The sequence below is a fragment of the Hydra vulgaris genome, chromosome 01 (genome assembly GCF_038396675.1).
Source record: "Hydra vulgaris chromosome 01, alternate assembly HydraT2T_AEP".
NCBI lineage: Eukaryota > Metazoa > Cnidaria > Hydrozoa > Anthoathecata > Hydridae > Hydra > Hydra vulgaris.
Genome location: NC_088920.1, coordinates 13,869,917 through 13,894,816, shown reverse-complemented (window position 1 = coordinate 13,894,816; position 24,900 = coordinate 13,869,917). Strand labels below are relative to the sequence as shown.

At 27.4% G+C, this 24,900-nt stretch overlaps 2 protein-coding genes across 2 annotated transcripts; both read right to left on the bottom strand.

The window, feature by feature from the left end:
- Window positions 1–1,582: 1,582 nt before the first annotated feature.
- On the bottom strand, window positions 1,583–8,996 carry LOC136074123 (uncharacterized). The gene is made up of 4 exons (XM_065786424.1): window positions 8,952–8,996; window positions 8,715–8,906; window positions 8,395–8,673; window positions 1,583–1,606 (listed from the first exon to the last, which is right to left on the bottom strand). Exons 1-4 carry the CDS (start codon window positions 8,994–8,996, stop codon window positions 1,583–1,585), a joined length of 540 nt encoding a protein of 179 aa, XP_065642496.1.
- Window positions 8,997–13,943: 4,947 nt separating this feature from the next.
- LOC136074122 (uncharacterized) lies at window positions 13,944–14,477 on the bottom strand. The gene has a single exon (XM_065786423.1). The coding sequence runs from the start codon at window positions 14,475–14,477 to the stop codon at window positions 13,944–13,946; it is 534 nt and encodes a 177-aa protein (XP_065642495.1).
- Window positions 14,478–24,900: the final 10,423 nt, after the last annotated feature.

The window sequence follows — 24,900 nt, the reverse complement described above, 5'->3', positions numbered from 1 at the left end:
AGGCATGGTCTTCGACAAAACATCCTCGAATACAGGTTTGCTTTAACATAGCAATTATTTATCAAATTTTGTAAAATGTTAATAATTTATTAAATTTCAAATCAACAAATCATTTTTGAACAAATTCTAGGAATACAAATACTGTAGAGGTTTTAGTAAAGGACTAATTGTAAGGCTATTAGGTATAGTTTTATTAAAGAATTAATTAATTAACTCTATATATCACAGGACAACATGGTGCAGCATGTGTCTGCCTGGATAAAGAACTAGACCGCCCCTTGTTGAGGTTTGCTTGCCGCACGCATGTAGGAGAAGTCATGTTTAGCGACTGTTTGGATTCATTAAATATAGAGGCTTCATCTGGTCCAAAAATTCAACTTTGTAAAAGGTAAGCCTAATGCTTTAACAACATCATTAAAAAAAATATTTTTTTAATTGATTAAATAGACTTGCTTTAATTAGTGATAATGATTATAAACTGTTGAAGATTTAAGAGCCACTGGCTCAACTTCCGTCAGTTAATAAAGCAAACTTTTACTATCCTGAACTACCTAAAGCAACTAAAAAGGAACAAGAAAGCATAACAAATTGCTTCCGTGAATTCCTAGCGTCAGTTTTCACTCGAGGGGATCACCAAGAACTTATTGAACTCAGCCTGTTATTAGTTACAAAAGGATCCAAATCTCAGAAGTTTAGCATGAAGCACCCAGGAGCTTTGCACAAAGCAAGATGGATGGCAAAATTTCTGTACACTTTGGAAATAATATCATTGTCCGGAAAGATAATTGAGCAGTTTCCCAATTCAGAATTTGCAACCGAAAATCAAATCAAGAAATTTGAACGTTTCTGTGTGTCTGCTGTAAGTGTCTACGTGCAATGGTGGATTAAATGCCCACTTGCAGCTGATTCTTCAGTCAACGATTTGATTTTAGTCAAGAAACTGAAACACTTTGCATACCATGATTCTATAATTGCTGGCAAGAGAAAAAAAGCTCTTAGCAGACATAGTTGGTATATGAATGAAGAGCTTGTTCCATTGGCTCTTTTCTCACAAATGGTATCTGAAAAAGACAAAGAGAGTGTGAATCTCCTGGTCCTCCAATTTGAAAGTGCTGGAAAGACTACAGATTGTGTAGGAGCAACCTTCGGAAAGCCTAACCTTAAACCAATTTCAGAGGAGATTAAGTCACTGAGTGATTTGATTGGCGCTTGATCAATGATTTTTTTCCATATTGTGAATGCTCCCTTTGAGTTTTTTCAAACACCAGCCAATGAATGGACAAAGCTGGGCAACTTTCTTGAACTAAAGACAGTTGTTCAAAGTCTTCAAGTAGCTATGTCATGATTTTTTGGATGCAACAATGGACGAAGAAAGGTTTCAAGATGTACTCTAAGTAATTAAAAGTTCGCGATAAAGAGCTCCAGATCAGCGGAAACAACCATCTTGTTCTCAAAAGAAGTCGCGGTTTATAGTACTGGATGATGATTGATGATTAAATACATAAATAAGTTTTCAAATTTTATAGTAAACAATGAACATTTTACACGATATTACATCATTTAATGGAAAATATTGGGTTTTTTATCCTTCAACTTGTATTTTAGTCTAAATAAATGAAAATTCAAAAATATAACATAATCTTTAATTTGATTGTGCTGGCTCAATTTTTTCAAAATCATAAAAACACATATATTTCCGGTGTATATATGATGAAACACAGATGCAAAATTTTGAACAGCGATTTTGCAAAAAGTTGAGGCGGCTGGGACGCCCTAATTTATATATATATATATATATATATATATATATATATATATATATATATATATATATATATATATATATATATATATATATATATATATGTGTGTGTGTGTCTATATATATATATATATATATATATATATATATATATATATATATATATATATATATATATATGTATATCTGTGTGTGCCTATATATATATATATATATATATATATATATATATATATATATATATATATATATATATATATATATATATATATTTGTGTGTGTGTGTGTGTGTATGTGTGTGTGTTTGTATATATATATATATATATATGTATATATATATATATATATATATATATATATATATATATATATATATATATATATGTATATATTTGGTTTAAATATAACGCGTCTTTATTGTTAAAACTTATTTAAGTTAAGTGAAAAAAAAGTAAGAGTTTTATTTAAAGGCAAAATTTACGTTAATAATTCTCAAACTATTCAACATTTGAATTTAAACATAATTGAGCAAATTACTCAAATTAAACATCATATATGTCATCATGTGTTGAAAGATTCTACGAAAAATTTAGAGGCTTCTATAGCTGCAAGAGGTCAACTGCCACGTGCCTAATATAATATTTAGTAAAAATGCTTATTTCAAAACAGTTGTGTTCAATTACAAAACCAAAATATTCCTTTCAACTTTGAACACACATTATATTCTTTTTACAAAGAAATTTATGCCGCAAATCAAATTTTGTTGTGCGCGCCTATATCGTCATTACATGTCGCGATTCTTTTTGTGCATAATTGTATGAAAAATTAGTAAAAAATATACACATAAAATAAGGAGGTTCGCATGTTTCTTGATTTTATAGTTATATAAGTATCATTGTAATGAATGATAAACACTTCGTAAACATGCATAGTTTTTCCGTTGTAAAAAAGACTGGTTTAAGTAAGATACTTACTTGAATGTACTTTTCACAATTTAGACAATGGAGATAGTGTCTGAAAAAGTAAACAATTTTTGGGAGCTTTTTCAGGCAATTTAAATGCATCTAGCTACTGTCTTGAAGTAGGCTTTCTAGACAAAGTCTAAATGAGTAAACAGTTACTATCTGTTGACCAGCTTTGCATCCCTTCTTTGTCTATAAGTATATGTCAATATATTAGTTAATATAATGTTTCCAGTTTATAATGTTTCATGCTGGATCTTCTTGAATCAATGGGTTTTGCTTGTGTCTCTATGTCTTTTGGACTAGGCAACTTTAGGATTCTATTTTCTCATTATAAAAGTACAGCCATTAAATTCAGCCATTAAACTCAGTTCTGAGGCTGAAAGTCAGGTTTCCAAACTCTGTTGTAGCCCTCAGAGAGGCTAATTCCATTAATAGCTGTAAAGTATCAGTGTACCAACAGTGCCATTTTGTGCATGATTAATGCTCTTGTTCGTCTTTTTGGTATGCATGGTTGAAGCTACATTATAGGCGTTTTGTTACGGCTAAAGGTTTAATATTAGTGATTAGACAATTGCTTTAGCAATTAAATAGTGTATTGAATGCTGCCGGTGCTTTGAGTCATTTTCTTTAACAAATTTAAAAATGACTAAATTACCAAAAATTATAAAACGCACAAAACCATTGTCGTAACTAAGTTTTTGGAATCTCTCCTTCACTAATATTTGTGGTCTTTGAAGTAAATTTATTCCAGATATGTCTAATCGCTTGCAAATTTTACCAGACCTACTTGCTCTTTATTAGCCTTATTTGAGTTCGGCTGTCTTATTCTGTAATCTAAGTGTTGATGATTTTTTTTTCATTCGTAAACACTCCAACAATCACATGATTGGACAAGCAATAGCACAAGAAAATTCGAACATAATCATATTTCTGTTTTATTCACAGCATATTAACTATGCAAATATTGCATGGGCTAGTTTCAACAAAAGCAACTTGAACCTCTTCATCTTCATCATAAGCACAAAGCACATTTAATAAATTTTAGTGAACATTTTACCTAAGCAAAACCTCTATTACAAAAAATGAATGCACTAAATATATATTAACTTAATGTTTATGATGTGCTATGTTTTATGCTTTTATGTAAAATCAATTCTTCCCCGTTTCTTTTCATAATTTGTATTCGTCAAAAGATTAAAATAAACACTATCTACGCAATAATAACTTTACTAAGCAGCCATATTTTAAAACAAATTAAAGTAAGTTTTGCATTGCTTTACGCTGACCATTTTTATGGAACAAAGTAGTTTAAAAAAATTTTTCTCAAGTTTTGATTGAATGATGTAACTACAACTCGTTTAAACAAAAACTTAAAGAATTAAATTTTGCAATTGATGATTTGTTGACTTATAATATATATCTATGTATATGTATATACATACATATATATATATATATATATATATATATATATATATATATATATATATATATATATATATATATTATATATATATATATATATATATATATATATATATATATATATATATATATATATATATATATATATATATATATATATATATTTGTATATCCCCTTTTTACTTTCTAGTTATCAAAAAACTTTTAAAGATTTATATATATATACTAAGATTTTTATGCAATTTTTTTTTGGATATATAGTAATACATCCGAATATAATAATTTCAACGAGTTTTTCCGAAAAGAAAAAATTTGTAATTACCTTGTTTATCTTTTACGAATATTATGAGAAGTTATCACATTTATGTTAGCGGTTCTCGAAGACACGATCTAATGGTCTTCTACATGTCCAGCATTCTTTTATTCTTTTATCGATCTATTTTTTTAAACTTTTTATTACCATTTACTTATTATTTTTATCTTGTAATCTTGTAAAATTTATATTTTTTAAAGACATGTTTAAAATGAAATAAAGATCAAAAACAAAATAAAAAAAAAAAAAAATGCATTTTACTTTTGAAAAAATTCACCCTTAGGGATACTAGGTTTAAATCCGTAGACTATTCCGTTATAAGCTTTTGATAAGAACCACTTTAATCTACAACCATTCTATTCATTTTATATTGCTCTTTTTCATCTTAAGATCGCACTCTATAATATTCTTGATCAAATTAAACAATCTGTCTCACTTTATCCTTCAACCAATATAGTTGTTGTTGGTCACTCACATGTTCATAACACAAATTAGCTTAGCTGTAGTGTCAGCGACTCTGCAGGCATTAAAGCCCACAACTTTTGTCTTTCTCAATCTCTAAAACATCTCTGATCAGTTTTTCAGCTCGTATTCCAGACAGTTCGATTAATTTACCTTCAATAAACGACTTATGCCTTGTTTGTGATTGTAGTGAGTGCTTAGTCTCACCCTTAAGTTCTTCTGATGATGGTTCAATTTCTCAAAAACTATTGTCTTATTCTTCATCATCATCAAATCCCCCTATAACATATAAATTTTTTTAGTGATATGTCTCGTCTTCCAGCTGACAATTTGTTTTTTACGTAACTTCTTGGATTCAGACTGCCAGGAAATCTTTTGTTCTAATTCGACGGTTTTATGTCAATCCTCACTTTCCTGCATGTTTTTCTTCTATTGTGCTCAATTTATTATCGTGACCATAATTTTCATACATCCAGCAAAACAAATCCTTAAAAAACAGGCCTCTGTTTACTACTGCTTGAAACCATTTAAAAAAGGTTTTGTCTATTGCCAAAGCCTGCTATTTGTAGATCATGAAATCTCTATTTTTGCCTCAAAAAACAATTTTTCCTGGTGAATCTTTAACAGTATTTATAATGAGTGCAAAATTTTGAACTTTTATGTAAAAAAACGTCAAACTTTAGCCCAAAAAAAGGCCTTAAATTGTACACATAGATCTAATTTTCTTGAAATTTTGCACAAATAATCCTGTTTATATAATCTAGTTTCTGTACTAAAAAGAAGTTCATTGTACAAATAGAAAGGCCATTTCCTAAAATTTGCTATAACTTATGCCACTTTTCAGCGCGTTTTCGTGAAAAAATCATGACCAATGAGTTGTAACATTGTAAATAGTGCATCTTATGTCTTGATTTTAATTCAGTGTCCAGATCTATGTTAAAACTGCAAATGTTAAACTTTTCAGCTCCATATCTAAATCCAATCCGGAAATATCTTGTTCTACGTAAAGGTTAAAAGTAAAAAATGATGAACTGAGAAAACAGCATTTTAAAAATAAAAAACTTCAAGAAGCATACAATTTTTTAGTTTTAGTTTCTTGTTCTTTATCAAACCAGCCTTAAGGCAATCCCATTAATTAAATTCTTCGTTTTTTTATAAAAAGATTTTTTTTTCTCTCCGCATAACTAACACGACGTTTGTTCTTTTTCAATGAACTGGTAACAGTCCTACCACTGTGTGGTTTATTTAGATACTCAAAAACACTTTTAAGACCATATGTCCATTCAATAAAACTCTATGTAGCTGAATTTACTTCAATTTTTAGGGTGCCTTTCCTCACAAACACATTTTTGAGACACTTTCATTGCAATATTGTGTTTCTCCATGAACGCGCTTTTTCAATAATTAGTCATCACTTAAATCATTGAAATCACTTAATATAATTTCATATAGGCAGATTATCTTTTAGTTGATAGTTATCATTTCCTTGTTCACTTTCTGATTTAATCCACTTACACCAACTTTCAGGTCATACAGGACATAAAACATACCAATTTCAACATCAATCGCGGTGCGATTGACTGTACTAATACTGTACTAATGTTCTTTCTCATTTGATGTATCTTTTGTGTATCATTTAATCTGCAATTTTCAGCAGCTTGGCAATTAGCAGTTCCAAAATAGTTTTTGATGATGTTCACTGCTCTTTCTGTCAAATTGTTTTTTCATTTAACTTTAGTCCTCAATCTTTCTCTTTACGTCAATTATGGAGGCGGATTCTAATTCTTTTTTGAATGTGCGCAATGCACTATAACTTTTCTGGTTTAAAGTTATACTAGATGTAAGGATCACTCGCTAATACATAATTATAAGAAAAGAAGTCTCCATCCCCAAGATAGTGCTTATATATGAGTCCATACAATTTCAATGAACCTTGAAAGATATTAGGTGCACCAATCCTTTCCAATGCCCCTGATAAATTTATTTGGTTTAAAGTACAATTGTATTTTGTTTTCCAGTTTTTATAATAAGGATGTTGTTTTCTGTTGAACCAAATTTGACACCTTCTGCAATACCTGCTTAATACATCTGCATCAACACATCGACCGCTATTTATAACAGCAACTACATCGTTATGAGAAAAATGTCCTAGTTTTTGCCAAGTACAATAAAGAGAAACCTGGGTTTGATAACAGCATTTGCTTTAATTTTATTTGCAGTTAACCTCAATTAATCTTTAGCAGCAAAATTATAAGCGGCTTGCATCAGTTTATGATAATGTTGAAAAGCATTTACATTCATCCAACTCATATTTGTAAAATAAGCAAAACTACTCATTAGTTTATGCCTTTGACCAATCTTGCGAAAAGCAATAATCTTTCTTAAGTTAATATTAAATACACTCCTTCCTTTATTTTGTGTGCTTTCGTCCGCAGTATTACTATTAAAAGTGTATCATTTATATAAACAAGATGTGCATTTTATTTTTGTACTGTATGAAAATCCCATTCTCTTTGAATCATTATTTTGTATGGTTACTCCATTTTGACAAAATGGGTACCTACCAACTTGCATTAATATTTCTTTAAAAATGGGATTACATAAAAATACATATTAAATTAAAATCATTAGTAGTAGAAAATTGCCGATTCTGAGCCAAAAAAAAAGTGCATTTTCAAAAAAACATTTGGCCTAGAAAGTATGATGGTATTTTACCTATTTTCAAAAAAAGCGTTTGGCTTAAAAAATATGATGTTGTTTCACTCATTTTCAGAAAAAGCGTTTCGCGTTAGAAAATATGATATTATTTCAACCATTTTAAAAAAAGCGTATGGCCTAGAAAATATGATATTATTTCAACCATAATTTCTGAGTCAATAATAAAAAAAATGTAATACTATATAATTTTTGGCAAACTTTAATTTCTAGGTAGATCATAAACATTAAGCGTATTAATAAAATTTTCCTATTAAAGCATAAAAACTTCCAGATTGTCCAATTTCTTCATTCCCAGAGTTTATTGTATTTTTTTATAGACTTACCTATTCTTATTTGTCAACCCGGGAATTGAGCATATCAGGATACCTATGCCACTTTACTAATAATTTGCTTTTGTGTTTACGAATAACTTTTCCAATCCATAATACTTTTTGATTATTTTTTTGCAGTTCTTGTTTATAAAAAGTACCTTGTATTTCTTCACCATTATGGTCAGTTATTTTATACATCGGCAGATCTGCGAATTGAATTTGTGACAGTAAAAACCTTTTCAGTCCATCTACTTCTTCAAACATCACCTTTTTTTTAGTTATCCTAACTCTATTACTAATTGAAAACTTTAATATAACGGACTCTGATCGTACCTTTCCATTTAGATTCAACCAAGCAATATTCTAATTCTTTTTATCTCTAGCTGCAACCGGTGTCATTTTAATGGAAGAATCTCAAGTGTTGTTGTAGTTATTTACCATGTCATCTAAAACGTTGATATATTTTGTAGAAGAATTTGCTGAAAAGTATTTGAACATTTTCTCTTTCATTGTTTTATTCCAACGTTCAACTTCACAACTTTTTTCTCCATTTTCAATTGAATATAACTGAACACCAAACGCTTTCACATGCTTATTATAAAATTTTAAGCCCTTTTCAACCCATATTATTTGACATTTTCTATCAATAAAGGTTTTTTTAAAAGCATCAGCAACATCAACTGCAGTTTTACTTTTCAATGGAACAATCCCTCCATACTGTAAAAATACATCTATCACCATTAATAAGTATTTTATACCGTCATTAATTTTGGAAAATATTGCATGACGACTAAATCAACAGCCCATATTTCATCAATTCCATTTAAAATAACTTTACTTTTTCTGAAATGTTTTACACATGGTCTATGAAGTTTGCTTGCAAGTTTGTCAGTCCATTTTAATTCTTTATCCTTGTCCTTTTTACAGATCGTTGGTAGTTTTTTGAACACCTTACTCAAACTTTGCTTTAGTTGATATAATAGATTTTATAATACTTCGTTCAACTCTTTTACGTATTGTTGGATTTTTATAGCATCCATTTCTGAGAGCATAATTTTATCAGCTTCGTTTCTTTTTGCTGTAACTACAAAGTATTTATAAGCAAGGTCATGATGGTAAGCTGCATCATCAACTCTATCTACAGGTTTACTCCATTCTTTTTAAGCGTCAGTGGAAATTAATCGTTTATCTAAACTAGTACCATGACCTGTAAAAAAGTTCATACCAAGTAAATGCATTTTATCTGAGAATTGTGGCCATGTTAGTTTTATATTATTTGTTGCTGAATTAATTGAGATAACTAAATCACCTTCTTTTTTTGATGAAACAAACTGATTTTTTATTATCCCACATAAAGCGCAAGTTCCACGTTACATATTTCTTTTGATTTTACTTACAACATTTTCTAAGGCTATTGTATTTGTTTTGTTTTTACATTTGGCACGGTACGCTTATTTATAAACAGTAAATGAAAAAAAAGAATAATGTAGATTCACCATGGAATATAAATAAGAATAAGCAAAGTAATATAAAGTTGTTATCAAATAGTATAAGAGCAATTATTGTTGGAGAGTCAGGTTGTGGAAAAACTATTTTGTTATTGAATTTACTTTTAAGACCTGGTTGATTAGGCTATTATAAATTACAAGTTTTTAGAAAATTTCTCTTTTAGCTAGAAAATAAAATATTAAAAAGATCTTTTGAAAAAAAATACAAAAAGATGTTATTCATGAACTTTTTAAGTTTCAACACAAAACAGAAAAATTAAATGCAAACCCAGATTTTATAATTGAAGATATTTTAATAAATTTAAATAAGAAAACAAATATGGAGTGTAAGTTTTTTGAAACAGCAGAAGATGCAACAGATCCTAAAGATCTTGATTTTAATAAAAACAATTTGATGATATTTGATGATACATATATTGATCACACTTATTTTACAAAGTAAAATAAGTGTGAAAAATATTACATAAGAGGAAGGCATAGTAATGCAGATTGTTTCTATCTTGCACAAAATTATTTTATGTTATCTAGGCAAACTATACGAGAAAATACAAATTTTATTTGCTTATTTCCACAAGATTCAAAGAATTTAAATCGTATTTATAAAGATCATGTTTCAAGTGATATGAAAAAGACAAGTTTATAAGATTTTGTAAGGATGCTTGGTCAGAGCCTCATGGATTTGCAATCATTGGTTTATCTTCCAAATGAGAATATGGAAAATATAGAAGTGGGTTAGAATATTTTTATATACCAACTTGTGAATTTTGAAAAAAAAAAAATTTTGTAAACAACAAAATGTTATCTTGCATAAAAAAACAAAATGTCTTTCTATAATTTATCAAGTGGAATTAGCAATAATATAAAAACTAAATTTGATCCTATTATTCAACTTCATAAAGAATGTGAAATGGCTCTATTAATTTTTGAAACATTTACAGTTTTCCAAATAATGAATCTTCAAACAACAATTTTAGATATAGCGCAGATAATAGAGCAACTTGGAATGATATAAACATACCAGAAGGATGTTATGATATTTCTGATATACATCAATATATTCAATTAATTATGTCAGTAAACAACAATATTAGCGCAGGATTTTAACAAGCTATTTCAATTGAAGCAAACAATAATACATTAAAGTCAGTTTTAATTATTGTAACTGGTTTTAAAGTTGATTTTACAACTCCAAATTCAATTAGAGCTGTTTTAACATTCGTTTTTATTTAACAGTATTTTTATTAGGTTTCTATCAATCAACTGATTTAGTATGCATATTAAGTATTAAAAGTATACGACTTAAAAGTGATCTAATAGAATCATCATTTATAAATGGAGGAACCAAAAACGTTATATATTCATTTTTTCCCAAATGTAAGCCCTGGATTTAAAATTGAGCCATTAAACTTAATTTACTTGCTAGTAACACTAAAAACAATTTCAAAAATGAATATTAAAGTGATTGATCAAAATGGAAATTGTTTGAATTTGCGAGGAGAAGAATTATCTATTAGATTTCATTTAAGAGTAAAAAATTAGTTGTTATAGTATGAAATGAGTATATATACTAATAATAAAATAAATTTTTTGCAGGGACAAATAGAAAATTTAAAAAAAAAAAAATTGAAGATGGTTCACTGTGCTCCCCTGTGACCCTCAGGGTAAATTTTGATTTCGTTCAATTTTTTTTTGCTGGTTATTATTATTGGGTTTAAAAAAGAGTATTTAAATTGTTTTTAAAATCTAAACTAACTGCTAAGCATAAAAAAATATTGATTTACTTTATTAAAATATCCATTTTAAAAATGACGACATTTATGCAAGTTTTTCGTCAAACAATCGAAATATAAAATAAAAAGTATTATTACCAGGGTATAATTTACCGAAAACGACCATTAAATGTGTTATTTTTACCGAAATGGCTGAAATAAAATTTCTTATTTAGCGCTGGAGGTTTTTTTATTTTTGGAAAACAGTCAATTTAAATTATCTATATTACATTCAAAACATGATTTGGAGAGAGTATGATATTGAGAAAGATTTTTTGTACTAGTTCTTTCAAAATGTTTATATTATATGCATTGGTACTCTTTGCATTAAATGAAAAAATGTACAAATAAATGATTACATTAACTAAATATTTTAAATGGATCATTGTCACATCACACTCAATTATATGGAAATAATGATATCTGGGGAGAGTAAATAAAGTTTTAACAGTATATATAAAAATATAAAATTATGTTAAAGTAACATAGAATTTTAATAACAACTTATCATGTTTTAATTAAATTATTTATTAATAACCTATTTGGTAAATTTTTGCTTCGTTTTGAATTTTTAATGTTGAAATGAAACTATATCACAAATTGAATCAATTAAAGTTTCTTTATTCTAACCAACTGCAACATGTCTATATTTTCATTTTACTTGTTGTAAAGTAGTTTTAGATTTTTTTTATTTTTTCCTACAATAAATAGTACTTAAAAAATTTTTAGAAAATAAAAAAATAAATAGTATTTAGAAAATTCAAGTAGTTTTTTGGAAAATGCCAGAAAGTTTAAACACAATATGTGCATGCTGCTTGGAGATATATGGTAAACGGACTGACAAAGTTTTAAAAATCACTCCTGGTATAGAAAAACATATTCAAAACCTAATATGGAGAGAGTATGATGTGGAGAAGGAATGTTGTCCAAAGGTTATATGCTCATCATGTGCAACAAACCTTTATGCTTTAAACAGGGGTGAAACACAAAAAATGGGAAGTGGATAACTAAAATATCACAGGTATTAATTATAGAATTAAGGAATGTTTTAAAAATAGTGTAAAACATAAGTAATCCATCGTAGCTATGTTTTTGCTATTTATATTAAGAAGATGTAAAAATAGAAAGTATTTATTTTCCAAAAATTAAAATTCTATAGTTTTACATTCTGAATGTATGAAGTATATTTTAATTTTGTAATAAATTTTATACTTTTATTACAGAATAATCAAAATTTACAACTTTTCTGTTTTTATTAAGATTGAACAACAAAAATTAAAAAGAACAACAAATATTGAACAAAAGGCAGCTGAGCTTGTTTCAATCAATGAAAGAAACACAGAAAGTGTTATCAAACTGCAGAAAATATCGTGTCAGTGTTTTTCAGTTATTGGTAAGTATATTTGTACATCAATAATTTAACTATATATATATATATATATATATATATATATATATATATATATATATATATATATATATATATATATATATATATATATATATATATATATATATATATATATATATATATATGTATGTATATATATATATATATATATATATATATATATATATATATATTTTTAAAAAATTTAATAAAAATCACAATATTTTTTATTCTTGACATGTTTCGTAGTCATCCTACATTTTCAAAAGATTTAATTTACAATTAAAACTCTGGTAAATAAATTTAAACCTGAAGACAATACAGAGAAAAAAACTAACGGACAAATAAACTTGTTACAAACCAATTAAAAATTATATTACAAATTATGACAAAATAAACTTCCTAATATTAAAATATTAATAATAATAATAATAGTATAGTAAGTTAGATAGATAAATTTATAATATAATGTGATGTTTGTTTATTTAAAGAAGGATTTTCCCATTTAATATGAAGTGCTTCTTTTATTTTTAATTTGTTTATGGTAGAGGCAGTATCTAAAATCTGAAAGCAATCATAATTAGTTAGTGTTTTACAATTAATGGATGAATTTAAATGTTTAAAAATATGCGATTGCTTGTCACTCGTAAGGTGCTCATTTATCCGTGTTGTCAAATGTCTGGAGGTTTCTCCAATATAACTGGCGTTACAGCCAGCACAAGAAAATTTGTAGACAACGTTAGATTTAAGCATCTTAGGAAGTGGATCTTTTATGCAAAAATTGTTTTTTAATATATCGGTTGTGAATATAAATTTGATTATTACATTTTTACAATACTTTATAATAATTTTATCAATTTTAGTTTTAGTGAAGTTTGAGTAAAATCCAATAAATGTAAGCTTAAAATATCTTAGATTAGTATTATCAACAGTATTTATAACAGGTGGATAAATTTTCTTTTCAACATATAATTTAATTTCAGTGTCGATAACTTTTTGCGGAAATTGATTATTTTTTAAAACTAAAGAAAGATTTTTTATATCCTTATCAAATCCAAACCACGTGTTGTTAATTTTATATGTTCGATCAATCAAGCAACGTATAAGACCAGTTTTGTAACATGAAGGGACAAAACTAAAGAAATTTTGTAAAAGATCCGTGTATGTTTTTTTGTGATAAACTGATGTAGAGAGTGAATTAGGCTTATTAATAAGAACATCCAAAAATGGAATTTGGTTGTCTTTTTCTTTTTCCATAATAAATCTTAAGCTTTTGTGTTGTCTATTGAGATGTTTAAAGAATTCTTGCGCTTCAAACTCTTAATTAAAAATTGCTATTATGTCATCCACATAACGTTTATAAAAAATTGGTATGGAGGATGAGCAATTATTAACCCACGCTTGTTCATGAAAACCGATAAACATATTAGCTAAAATTGGTACTAAAGGAGAACCCATTACAACGCCATTTAATTGATCATAAAATTTTCCGTTAAATAAGAAATGAGAACCTGACGTTGAAATTTGAAGTAATTTTTTGAAATGAGTTTTAGAAAAATATTTTGAGCGAGTTTCATCTTTAAAAAACAATTCTGTTGCTATATTTATAGTTTCATTAGGTGGAATGTTAGTAAATAAGTTTTCAACATCATAAGAAACTATAAATTTGTTAGTTACGTCAACTTGTTTAAAATCTTCAACGAATGAAAATGAGTCAAAAGTGGTATAATGTTTTGGTAAATATGGAGTTAATAAATCTGAAAGATAATTAGCAAGTTTATAATTATATGTACCAATTGTTGAAATAATTGGTCGAAAAGATCGTAGAGAAGAATCTTTACTAAGTTTGTGCATCTTAGGTAGAGCATAAATTCTTGCTGTTTGTGAACCAACAGGATAAATTTTATTGTAAATGTCTTTTCAAAATATTGAAGTTTTTTAAGTTTTCTTAGATACCCTTGTAAAGATACTTCTCTTTTTATAGTTGGATCATCTTTTAATTCTTTAAATTTAGTTTTATCACTTATAATATTATTAAGAGAATTTATATAGTCAACTTTATTTAGAACAATTATACCATTCCCTTTGTCTGGTCTTGTTATTACGATGTTTTCATTCTTCCTGAGTCTTTTTATTATTTTGTGTTTTCTCAGACAACCTTCAGACGGCGTATATTTTTAAACATAATTATTTGCTAAATGTGAAAGTTCACTTTTAACTTGAGGTTCCGAATCCTTGTTTCTAAGTTGGGTGTTAAGAAATTGTGCAACGCTATCAAATTGAGCAAAAACGTCCGTCTTTTTTATAAACGCTGGTGGTAAAGCAAAGTTAAGACCATTATTCAAAAAATCCAGTTCATGGTGTTGTAAAGTGTATGAAGACATATTTTGTACGAAGTTTTTATTTTTATAAGGAATGCTAGTAAATTTAGTGAGTGAACATAATTTTTTCTCGTGGGTTTTTATAATTGATTGTTCTTTTTTCATTACATTATTTTTAATAACCTTTATTAAAAAATACCATTGTAAGGTTGAACAATTATTTCTTACTTGGCACTTTATTTCATCTAATTCTTTTTGCAATAATTTTTGTTCGTTTGATCTTTTATGTAACGCACTTTTGAGTAACCTTCTTTTTATCGACATTATATCATTGTGGTTTGCATGAGGTATTTTAAATCCTAAATACTTTGGGTATACTTTAAATAGCTTGCAGTTTTTAAGAAAGTTTATGTCCAAACGGGCTTTGTTACTTTTGATAAAAAGCTTTTCCGATTTTCGTAAAATCTGCACAGTTAAAATTCCTTGAGAAACGTTTGCTAAATCGTGAAATATATTTTTCGAACATCGCATTAGCAATAAATTTGTAAAAAATTTAATAAAAATCACAATATTTTTTATTCTTGACATGTTTCGTAGTCATACTACATTTTCAAAAGATTTAATTTACAATTAAAACTCTGGTAAATAAATTTAAACCTGAAGACAATACAGAGAAAAAAATTAACGGAAAATAAACTTGTTACAAACCAATTAAAAATTATATTACAAATTATGACAAAATAAACTTCCTAATATTAAAATATTAATAATAATAATAATAGTATAGTAAGTTAGATTGATAAATTTATAATATAATGAGTTGTTTGTTTATTTAAAGAAGGATTTTCCCATTTAATATGAAGTGCTTCTTTTATTTTTAATTTGTTTATGGTAGAGGCAGTATGTAAAATCTGAAAGCAATCATAATTAGTTAGTGTTTTACAATTAATGGATGAATTTAAATGTTTAAAAATATGCGATTGCTTGTCACTCGTAAGGTGCTCATTTATCCGTGTTGTCAAATGTCTGGAGGTTTCTCCAATATAACTGGCGTTACAGCCAGCACAAGGGTGAATGTTTACTTGAAAGTGGTGAAAAAAGAACGTTTGGATCCATAGTCTCTAACTACAAAAAATTTTTTGCTGATGGTTGCAGATATAAGCAAATGAAGGAGTTCAAAAACTGTATCTCTCCAAGAATTCTTTATCTTGATGATCCACCAGAAACATTGGTTGAACATATCATCCCACCTTCAGAGCTTCACCTTTTTATTGGGATCATTTCAATATTTGTAAAGATTATACTTTCTCGGTGGCCTGGGTTTGAGTCATGGCTAAAGACTCCATGTCTTTAGCCATGACTCAAAAGGCCACTATGGGATTGGATTAGATAGTAAAAATGCACAAAGATTTTTAGACAATTTGGATAATCTAGAAATTAACCTAATAAGTGCAGGCTCAATTGATCCAAAAATAAGATTGCTTCTTCCAGTTATTAGTTGTACTAGAAAGTTTTCAATTGTAAAAATAAAAAGATTTGGAATGAAAGTTGAAGAGTTCTTGTCTGAATCCATTTTAGATTTCAAAGATTCATTTCAAAAGCTTCAAGTTCATCTGAATGAAAGCTTTGAATATCAATTAAATGTAAGCTGGAAAGTTCATATACTTATTTGCCATCTGTACCCTTTCCTCCAACATAATAAATATGTTTTGGGTGTGTATGCTGAACTAGCAGGAGAGAGTGAACACCACCGCTACCACCAAGTATGGAAGAGGTATAAGCGGCAATTAGAACATGATGACTTTGCAATGCAGCTGAAGAATAGTGTTGTAGAATTTGGAAAAAATAATATAAAATAAATTTTTATTTTTTTATCTTTAATTTTAAAATAAATATAGCATTTATATTATATTATTACATTAGTAATAATTTGGAGACTAAACTAAAGGGACCTGGTCATGTTTTTTACAGATTTTAATAAAGTAAATCAATACTTTTTATGCTTAGCAGTTAGTTTAGATTTTGAAAAAGAATTTAAATACTCTTTTTTAAACCCAATAATAATAACCAGCAAAAAAAAATTGAACTAAACCAAAATTTACCCTGAGGGTCACAGGGGAGCACAGTGGTTATTTAGCAAGAATTAAATTATCACATACAGATCTTAATGGTGAACATGTATTAGCTGTAATAAACTTCCAATTGAAAAGAACTACAACAGCATATAAAAAGACACTGCGGTAGAAATTAATTTAAGTAAAGCACAACTAGTTTACAGTTCTTAATTAGAGGGAGGATTTATTGGTGCCCTTTACTTGGTGCAGCTGGAAGATTTTTATTATCAAGTGTTGCTCCGTCACTTGCAACAGGACTATTAACAGGAGTAGGTTCAGCAACTGGATTAGTTATGGTTGATAAAATATCTGGAAGGGGTATTGTGTACTTAAATAAAAATGGACGAGGAGTAAAAAAAATGAAAGCTGCGGGATTTGTTTATATTTAAGACCATGGAGTAAATGAGGTTCTGCAGGTGATGGATTGTAATTACTTAGTGGAAATGGATATACATCAACAGGCTCAGATTTATTATTAGGAAAAAATTCACTATTTGCTAAGATTCTATTATTAAATATTCTTCTCTAATTTTTGTTTATATATTCTTCTAAATTTTGAAAATCTTTCATATATAAAAATTTTTTTTTTATATATATATGTGTAATGAAATGTCAAGAAACGTTTCTCCAGTACGTAAAAAGGAGATTTTTTGTTTTATTATTTTGTTGTAAAAGTTTTTAGAAAATATTTTTTTTTTCCTAATTAAAAACAGAACATAATTATAATAAAATATACCCAACTCTGCCAGGTGCACCTGCTGAAAATCAGGCACCTGAACTCAAAGCCCATGTATATCGTTTACAGAAAATTTGTGAGATTCAAAAAGAAATAGGGCGTGAAAGAGAAAAGAGAACCATATTAAGTAAAAAGTATTATAGAACTGTAAAATGAATATCAACAATTGATAGTGCAATACTAGCATGCATTCTGGTACTTAAAACTATTGGAATTTGTTTTTTGACAACAAAACTTGCAGAACCAGTAGTAATTGTATGTGAGAGTATAGCATTAGGAGCAGGTGTGTTATCAGTAATAGGTAGACAAACTATTAAAAAAAAATTAAATTTAAAAGCAGAAAAGCATGAAAAGATTAAAGTACTTGCTGATTAAAACTAAATGCAATAAGTGATTATAATTCTAAAGCTTTAGTAGATGGAAATATAAATGACAATGTATTTGAATATAATAATATTTGGTAAACTTGAAAAATTTCAAGTGATACTTGAACAAATTAGAACAAAAATAAGAAATGAAATTGATGAACAAACTAAGAAACCATTAATTAAACAAGGAAGAGAGGAGGGAAGTAAAACATTCCAAATATGTCTAGTAAAAACGTTAAAACACAAAATAATCTATTAAAATAAAACGCAAAATAAAACGTTAAATCAATGTAAAGTAAAACGTAATATAATGTAAAATAAAAGGCAAAAAAAGCGTAAATTAAAACGTAAAATACGACATAATAATTTATGTTGTATTTTTTTATTTTATAGTAAATAAAATGCATTTCTAAAAATTGAAGATCCTGAAAAAAAAGATCAAATTGTTAAAGAATTCTTAGATAGTTAAAAAGAATACAGAAGAATAGTTTATATGAAAAGATAAATGAAGCTAATTTATAGGTAGACTTGACAAAACTGTACAAATCATTAATTGATAAGCAAGCTGGAACAAAAAAAAACATATCTAAATTGCATGATCAAGCTAATAAATTTGCACTCATTTTTTCAAATGCTTATCCTGAAATTATGTCTGTGCATACATATAAAGAACTAATGCCTTCTTATGAAGAAGAAATAAGAAAATTTGCAACAAATTAACTAAGAATGCATACTAATAGTAAAAAGTCTACAGATACCACATTTGGAATACATTCTACGCATGACAATTTATACATTGAAAAAAAAACAATATTTATTAAAAATAATGATATAACTACTGATAGTAAAACATATGATGGTACTCCTGGTCTTTTGGAGTTAATAACAAAGTTTAATCCTATTAAGGAATACTGGATAGGATCTTAAAAATTATGAAAATATATTAAAAAGAACAGATGCAACTACTACTGAAAACCTATACAAGCCAAAGTCATCTTGGAGTGAAAAATACAAAAAACAATGGCTCCAATATAGAAAATAAAGAAAAATGGGAAGCGGGATGCAAAAGAAACAGGATTATCAATAATTATACTTCCTAGCAGCGCTATTGCAATTATTGAAATACTTGAATTACGTAAAGCTGCATGAAAAGCAGGGGATATTGGATCAAAAAATAAAGCTTTTGCAATTTGTGATGAATTATTACGTCAAGGTATTATAAATAGCGAACAGTATAAAACAACACAAAATAATTAATAACTGCATTTATCTCAATGCACATAAAAAAAATATATAGTACATAAAAAATGCTAGTTGTTCATAATAAGAGATATGTGAAGAAACATGTTGTTGAAGGAAGTGGCATATTCAACAGTATAAAAAATTTATTTAAACGAGCAGCAGCGTCGAAAGCAGTAAGAGTTTCATCAGCTATGTTAAATAGGCTAGCTGCTAGCAATTTAAGAAAAACTACAAAAACTGCTGCTAAATCAGCAGGTACAGAACTTTCAACATCAGCAATAGAAACTGATAAAGATGTTGCAGTTGAAAAAGAAACACAATTGATTGGAAAAGTATCTTCAAAAGTATTTTCATCATCAAATACTGCTACTAATAATAAAAGTAATGAAATAATCTCAAATTTAATAAATTATGGAACTTATGAGGTAACAACAAACTTAAATAAAATAATGATGGGGTCTGCAATGAAATCAGTAAAATAAGTTTCAAATGAAAATGCTATAAGAATAAAAGATCTAGTTAAAAAAGGACGCGGTGTTACACTTGCGTAACAGACTTGCGTAACTTTTTATTCGATTATTAGTTTTTTAGAATTGTAACAAATTTTTTTTTATATAAAAAAACAAAATGACAACTTCTAAAGTATCATATTTAACAGAAACCCCAACTGTTGATGAAGGAATCGAAAGATTTGAATTCATTGAATATTAGCCAGTGACTTGTACAAATCTAAATAGCTCTGGAGAAATAAGAACCAACGTTGAGAAACAAGTTTTGTTCACATATCCATCTAAAGCTTTTCTGTTGATTGACGGAAGACTTCTTAAGGCTAACGGAACAACTTGTGCTAATGCAGATGAAGTGTCACACACAATTAATGGTATTATGCACTTATTTAGTCAAATAACATACCAATTATAAAACCAAGAAGTAGAAGCTGATTATCATCCTGGTCAATCAACTGCAATGTTAGGAATGCTTAAATACCCAAACGACTTTTAGTTAGCACAAGGATTAAATCAATTGAGGTATAAGGATTTTACACCAACAGCAGTACTTGCTGATAACATAGGGTTTGCAGTAAGACAAGAATGCATAATTCAGAAACTAACTGCAAATGGAACATTTTCATTTAGCATACCTTTAAAACACATTTTTGAATTGTGTGATAATTACAACAAAGTTATTTATGGATTTAAACATACACTAACTTTTGTAACAAAAAGTGATGATGATGCAAAGTTAAGGCTCACTGCTACTGCAGCTGCAGGAAAAGTTTTTCATGATAAAATATCATTGTTTATACTTTGTTTGACTCCATCAGATGTAAAACGGATTACTCTTTATAAAACCATTGAATCAAAAGTCACAATTCCAGTAACTTTTTGCGCATGGCAGTATGATACTATATCTGTTCTACAATCTACTAGACTTTCTTGGAGATTAAGCGTAAAGACATCTCCTGAAAAACCAAGATACAATATTGTTGGATTTCAAACAAATAAGGATGTAAGTCAAGGAATTACTTTAAAAGGATTACTTTAATATTCTATTATTACCACTTGAAAAATGTGTGTATTATGCTAAATCACGAAAGATATCTTCCTATTGGTTATAATTTATTATTCCCAAATCAGCAATTTTCAAGAGCTTGTAGAAATTCATCTGAGTTTAGTGAAAAATTTTATGGAATAAATGATTGAATCACAAAAACCATTATAATTCCTTCTGACTATAAAGATTTATACCCACTTATGGTTTTTGATGTTAGTAAGCAATCAGAATGATTAAAATTATCAGTAGTAAATGTAAAGCAACATTTAATGCAGCTGGTCCAGCAGATATGAAAAATTCGATGTTGTAATATCTGATAGATTGTTACAATTTCAATCAGACGGAAAAAAATGAATATTGTATCTTAACTTGTTGTGAAATTTAGTTTAATTTTTTTCTTTGTATAATAAAATAAATATAAAATACACAAAGCATAATTTAAAAAACCTATTAGAAAAAAATAATATTTTAAAAACATCTAACAAGCTCGCTGCATTGCTAATAATTGTTATGAGTAATGGTTTATTAGTTAAAGAATCTATTATGGCTAAAGTGAACAAAGTAAATGAGAAAAAAACAGTTGATAGACCGAGAATGCATAAAGTAAATAAGAATACATAAATTATATGATAAAAGACCAGTTTTTTATGCAGTTTTTTATTGATTGAAAAAAAACCGATGCAATCTACTGCAAATTGGCTCATGTCGTATGTTCCTGATACGATTAAAATACACTTAATACATCTGCAATTTGGCTCATGTCATATGTTCCAGATGCGACTAATAAAATAGTCAATACATTGACAGTAAAAAGTAGATTTAATTCTATGCAAATTGGATTGTGCCGCGTGTACGCAATGCAATTAAAAATAAAGTCAATCAAAAATCAACTTATTAAAAAATGTATACAATAAATTGAAAGTTAGAAATAAAAATTATAATTAAGTTGAAGTAAGAGCAGCAATAAGATTTACAAAAACACAATCATCTATTAAGAATGTTACAAAACAGTTAACAGCTACAGGTGAAAGAGGTTATGATGCTTTATTATTTAAAAATGCTGCTAAAAATAGTGTAATTAAAACAATAGTTGAATTAGCAATTAGCAAATCAAAAGTTTATATAGCTCTCACTTGTGAAATAAAGCGTACTGATGTTAAAACAGGAGAAACTAAAATCACAACTGCTTCATTTTCAACGATGAATGAAGTTGTATTAGAGTCAACAAATATAGATATTTTTTACGAAAGATCAAAGTTGAGAATTCTAGAAAATTTATCATCATTTTAGCCGTTAGGGTCAGGTTGGAGGTTTATTTCTTTTAAAAAGATGGATATAAATAATATAGACAATAATATTATTAAAGCTAAATCATACATTATACTTAATAAAATTTTAGCAACTTAAAAGACAATAATAAATATAAAAAATGAAGATAATGAGTGTTTTAAGTGGTATCGCAAGAGAATTCAATCCAACAGATAGTCATCCTGAAAGAATATGTAATGAACTTAAAATTCAAGTTAAAAAAATAGGTGAGGAAAAAATACGGTTTCCAGTATAGTTAAACCAAATTACACAATTTGAAAAAAATAAAACAGATATTAGTGTCAATGTATTTGGATTTGAAAATAAATTAGTTCTTATTTTGTGTGTGTCAAAAAATAATAATAGTAAACACTTAATAAATTTATTATTAATTTCAAATGAAGTTACTAATCATTATTGGTTATAAAAATTTTAAGCAGATTACTTTTTTCACAAACATCAAAGACACAGCATAATATATACAATTGTAGGCATTGCTTATTAGGATTTAATATTGAAGAACCTTTAAATAATTACAATTTGTATTGTGAGACGCATAGTTCAGTACGCATTAAACTTCCAAAACCAAATTCAACAATACAGTTAAATAATCATTAAAAATCTATGAGAGTACCGTTTGTAGTATATGCTGACTTTAAAAGTTTTTCAAACCAATTAACATTTGTTCACCAAATCCGAATGATTCCTATTCTAAGCAATGTCAAAGATATATTCCAAGCTCATTTTGTTATTATATTAATTGTTTTGACGAAAGTATTTATCAAAGCAGCCCGGTCACGTTTACCGCATGTGATAAAACGGATGATATTAGAAAAAAAATTTTTGACAGCTTAGAAAAAGATATTAAGATAATTTTTGACACGATTTATCTTCCTAAAAAGATGAGTACTCATGAAAACGAGAATGATTTTATTGCTGCAATAATATGTCACATTTGAGGAGAAGATCTTGGAAATGATAAAGTACGTGACCATTGTCATATTACTGGAAAATATGGAGATGCTGCTTATAATATTTGTAATTTAAATTATATAATTCCGATATTCTTTCCAGTTATATTTCACAATTTATCTGGTTATGATTGTCACTTGTTTATAGTAAAATTATCAGGAGAAAAATTGAGTTGAATACCAAACAATGAAAAAAAGTTTATTAGCTTTTCTAGAGAAACTAAAGTTGGTGACTTTATTTGAAATGGAAAGAAAGTTGAAATTAACCGTGAACGCCGTTTCTTAGATTATAGAGTTTTAGATTTTTGCTTTCTAATTTAGACTTAGTTTATCAATGAATTTAATAAAAGACCAATGTAAAAATATTAGTTAATTATATTTTGCTAAAAAATTAGATTTGTTACTAGGTGTGTACCCATATGATTTGGTTGATTCTAATAATAAAATGACTGAAACACAATAATCATCAAAAAAATCGTTCTTTTCAAAATTAAATGATGAAGTTATAAAAGATGATGATAACTCACACGCACAAATTGTATGGAATGAGTTTAATTGTAAAACATTTAGAAATTTTCATTTATGCAACGTTTCATATGTAATGTTAATATCTGATGTTTTTGAAAATTTTAGAGGTGTTTATAATAATTGTTAAAAATTAGATCCCGCTTGGTATTATACATAACCAGGATTAGCTTGGGACGCAGCATTAAAGAAAACAAAAGATAAATTAGATTTGCTGAGTGATTATGATAGAATATTGATGATAAAGTAAGGAATAAGAGGTGGGATTAGTATGATATGTAATAGATTAAGAACTTTTAATAATAAGTATATGAATGATAAGTATGATCAAAGTAAACAGTCAACATATATACAGTATCCAGATGCTAAAAAATTTATATAGTTGGGCAACGAGTAAATTACTTCCAACATATGGTTTTTAATGGATGGATAAAAACGAGTTAACAAACTGGAAATCAATTTCATGGATATTAGGAGTTAATTTAGATTACCCTTAAAATCTACATGATGATCATAATAATTATTCACTTGCACCTGAATGAACTACCGTAAAAAATAAGTACCTAATTTGAAAGTGAGGAAAATTATAAAGTTCATTATGAAAATCTTCAATTGATTAAAGATTAGGGTTAAAGATTACAAAAATTTATAGAGGCATAAAGCATGAAGAAAAAGCATGGATAAGTGAATACATTAAACTAAATACAAATCTAAGAACTAAAGCAACTAATGATTTTGAATAAAACTTTTTTAGACAAATGAATAATTCCTTATTTGGAAAAAACGATGGAGAATATTGATAACAGAGTTGATATTAGATTAGTTACAAACAGAGATGAGGCTGTTAAATTAGCATCTAAACCAAACTATGAAAGTAGAACAGTATTTGACAAAAACTTAATAGCAATACATTTGAAAAGAACAAAATTACTTTATAAAAAACTAATTTACTTTGGTGTGTGTGTATTAAATTTAAGTAAAATAATGATGTATGAATTTCACTATGATTGCATAAAGAATAAATATTCAGATAGAGAAAAACTCTTTTTCACAGATACAGATTCTTTAGCATACAACATAAAAACAGAAGACTTTTTTGCAAATATTTCTACTGATGTTAAAAAAAAATTTGATACAA

Bases quoted from the DNA above. Each gene is read 5' to 3' on its own strand.
- LOC136074123 (XM_065786424.1), bottom strand. From the start codon at position 8,996: ATGGATGCTATAAAAATCCAACAATACGTAAAAGAGTTGAACGAA. The intron at 8,674-8,714 runs GTATAAAATACT...GTATTTTTACAG, and splicing joins ATTTTCCAAAATTAATGACG to TATGGAGGGATTGTTCCATT. The intron at 1,607-8,394 runs GTAAATAACTAC...TCATTTATTTAG, and splicing joins TCAACGTTTTAGATGACATG to ACTAAAATACAAGTTGAAGG.
- LOC136074122 (XM_065786423.1), bottom strand. From the start codon at position 14,477: ATGCACAAACTTAGTAAAGATTCTTCTCTACGATCTTTTCGACCAATT.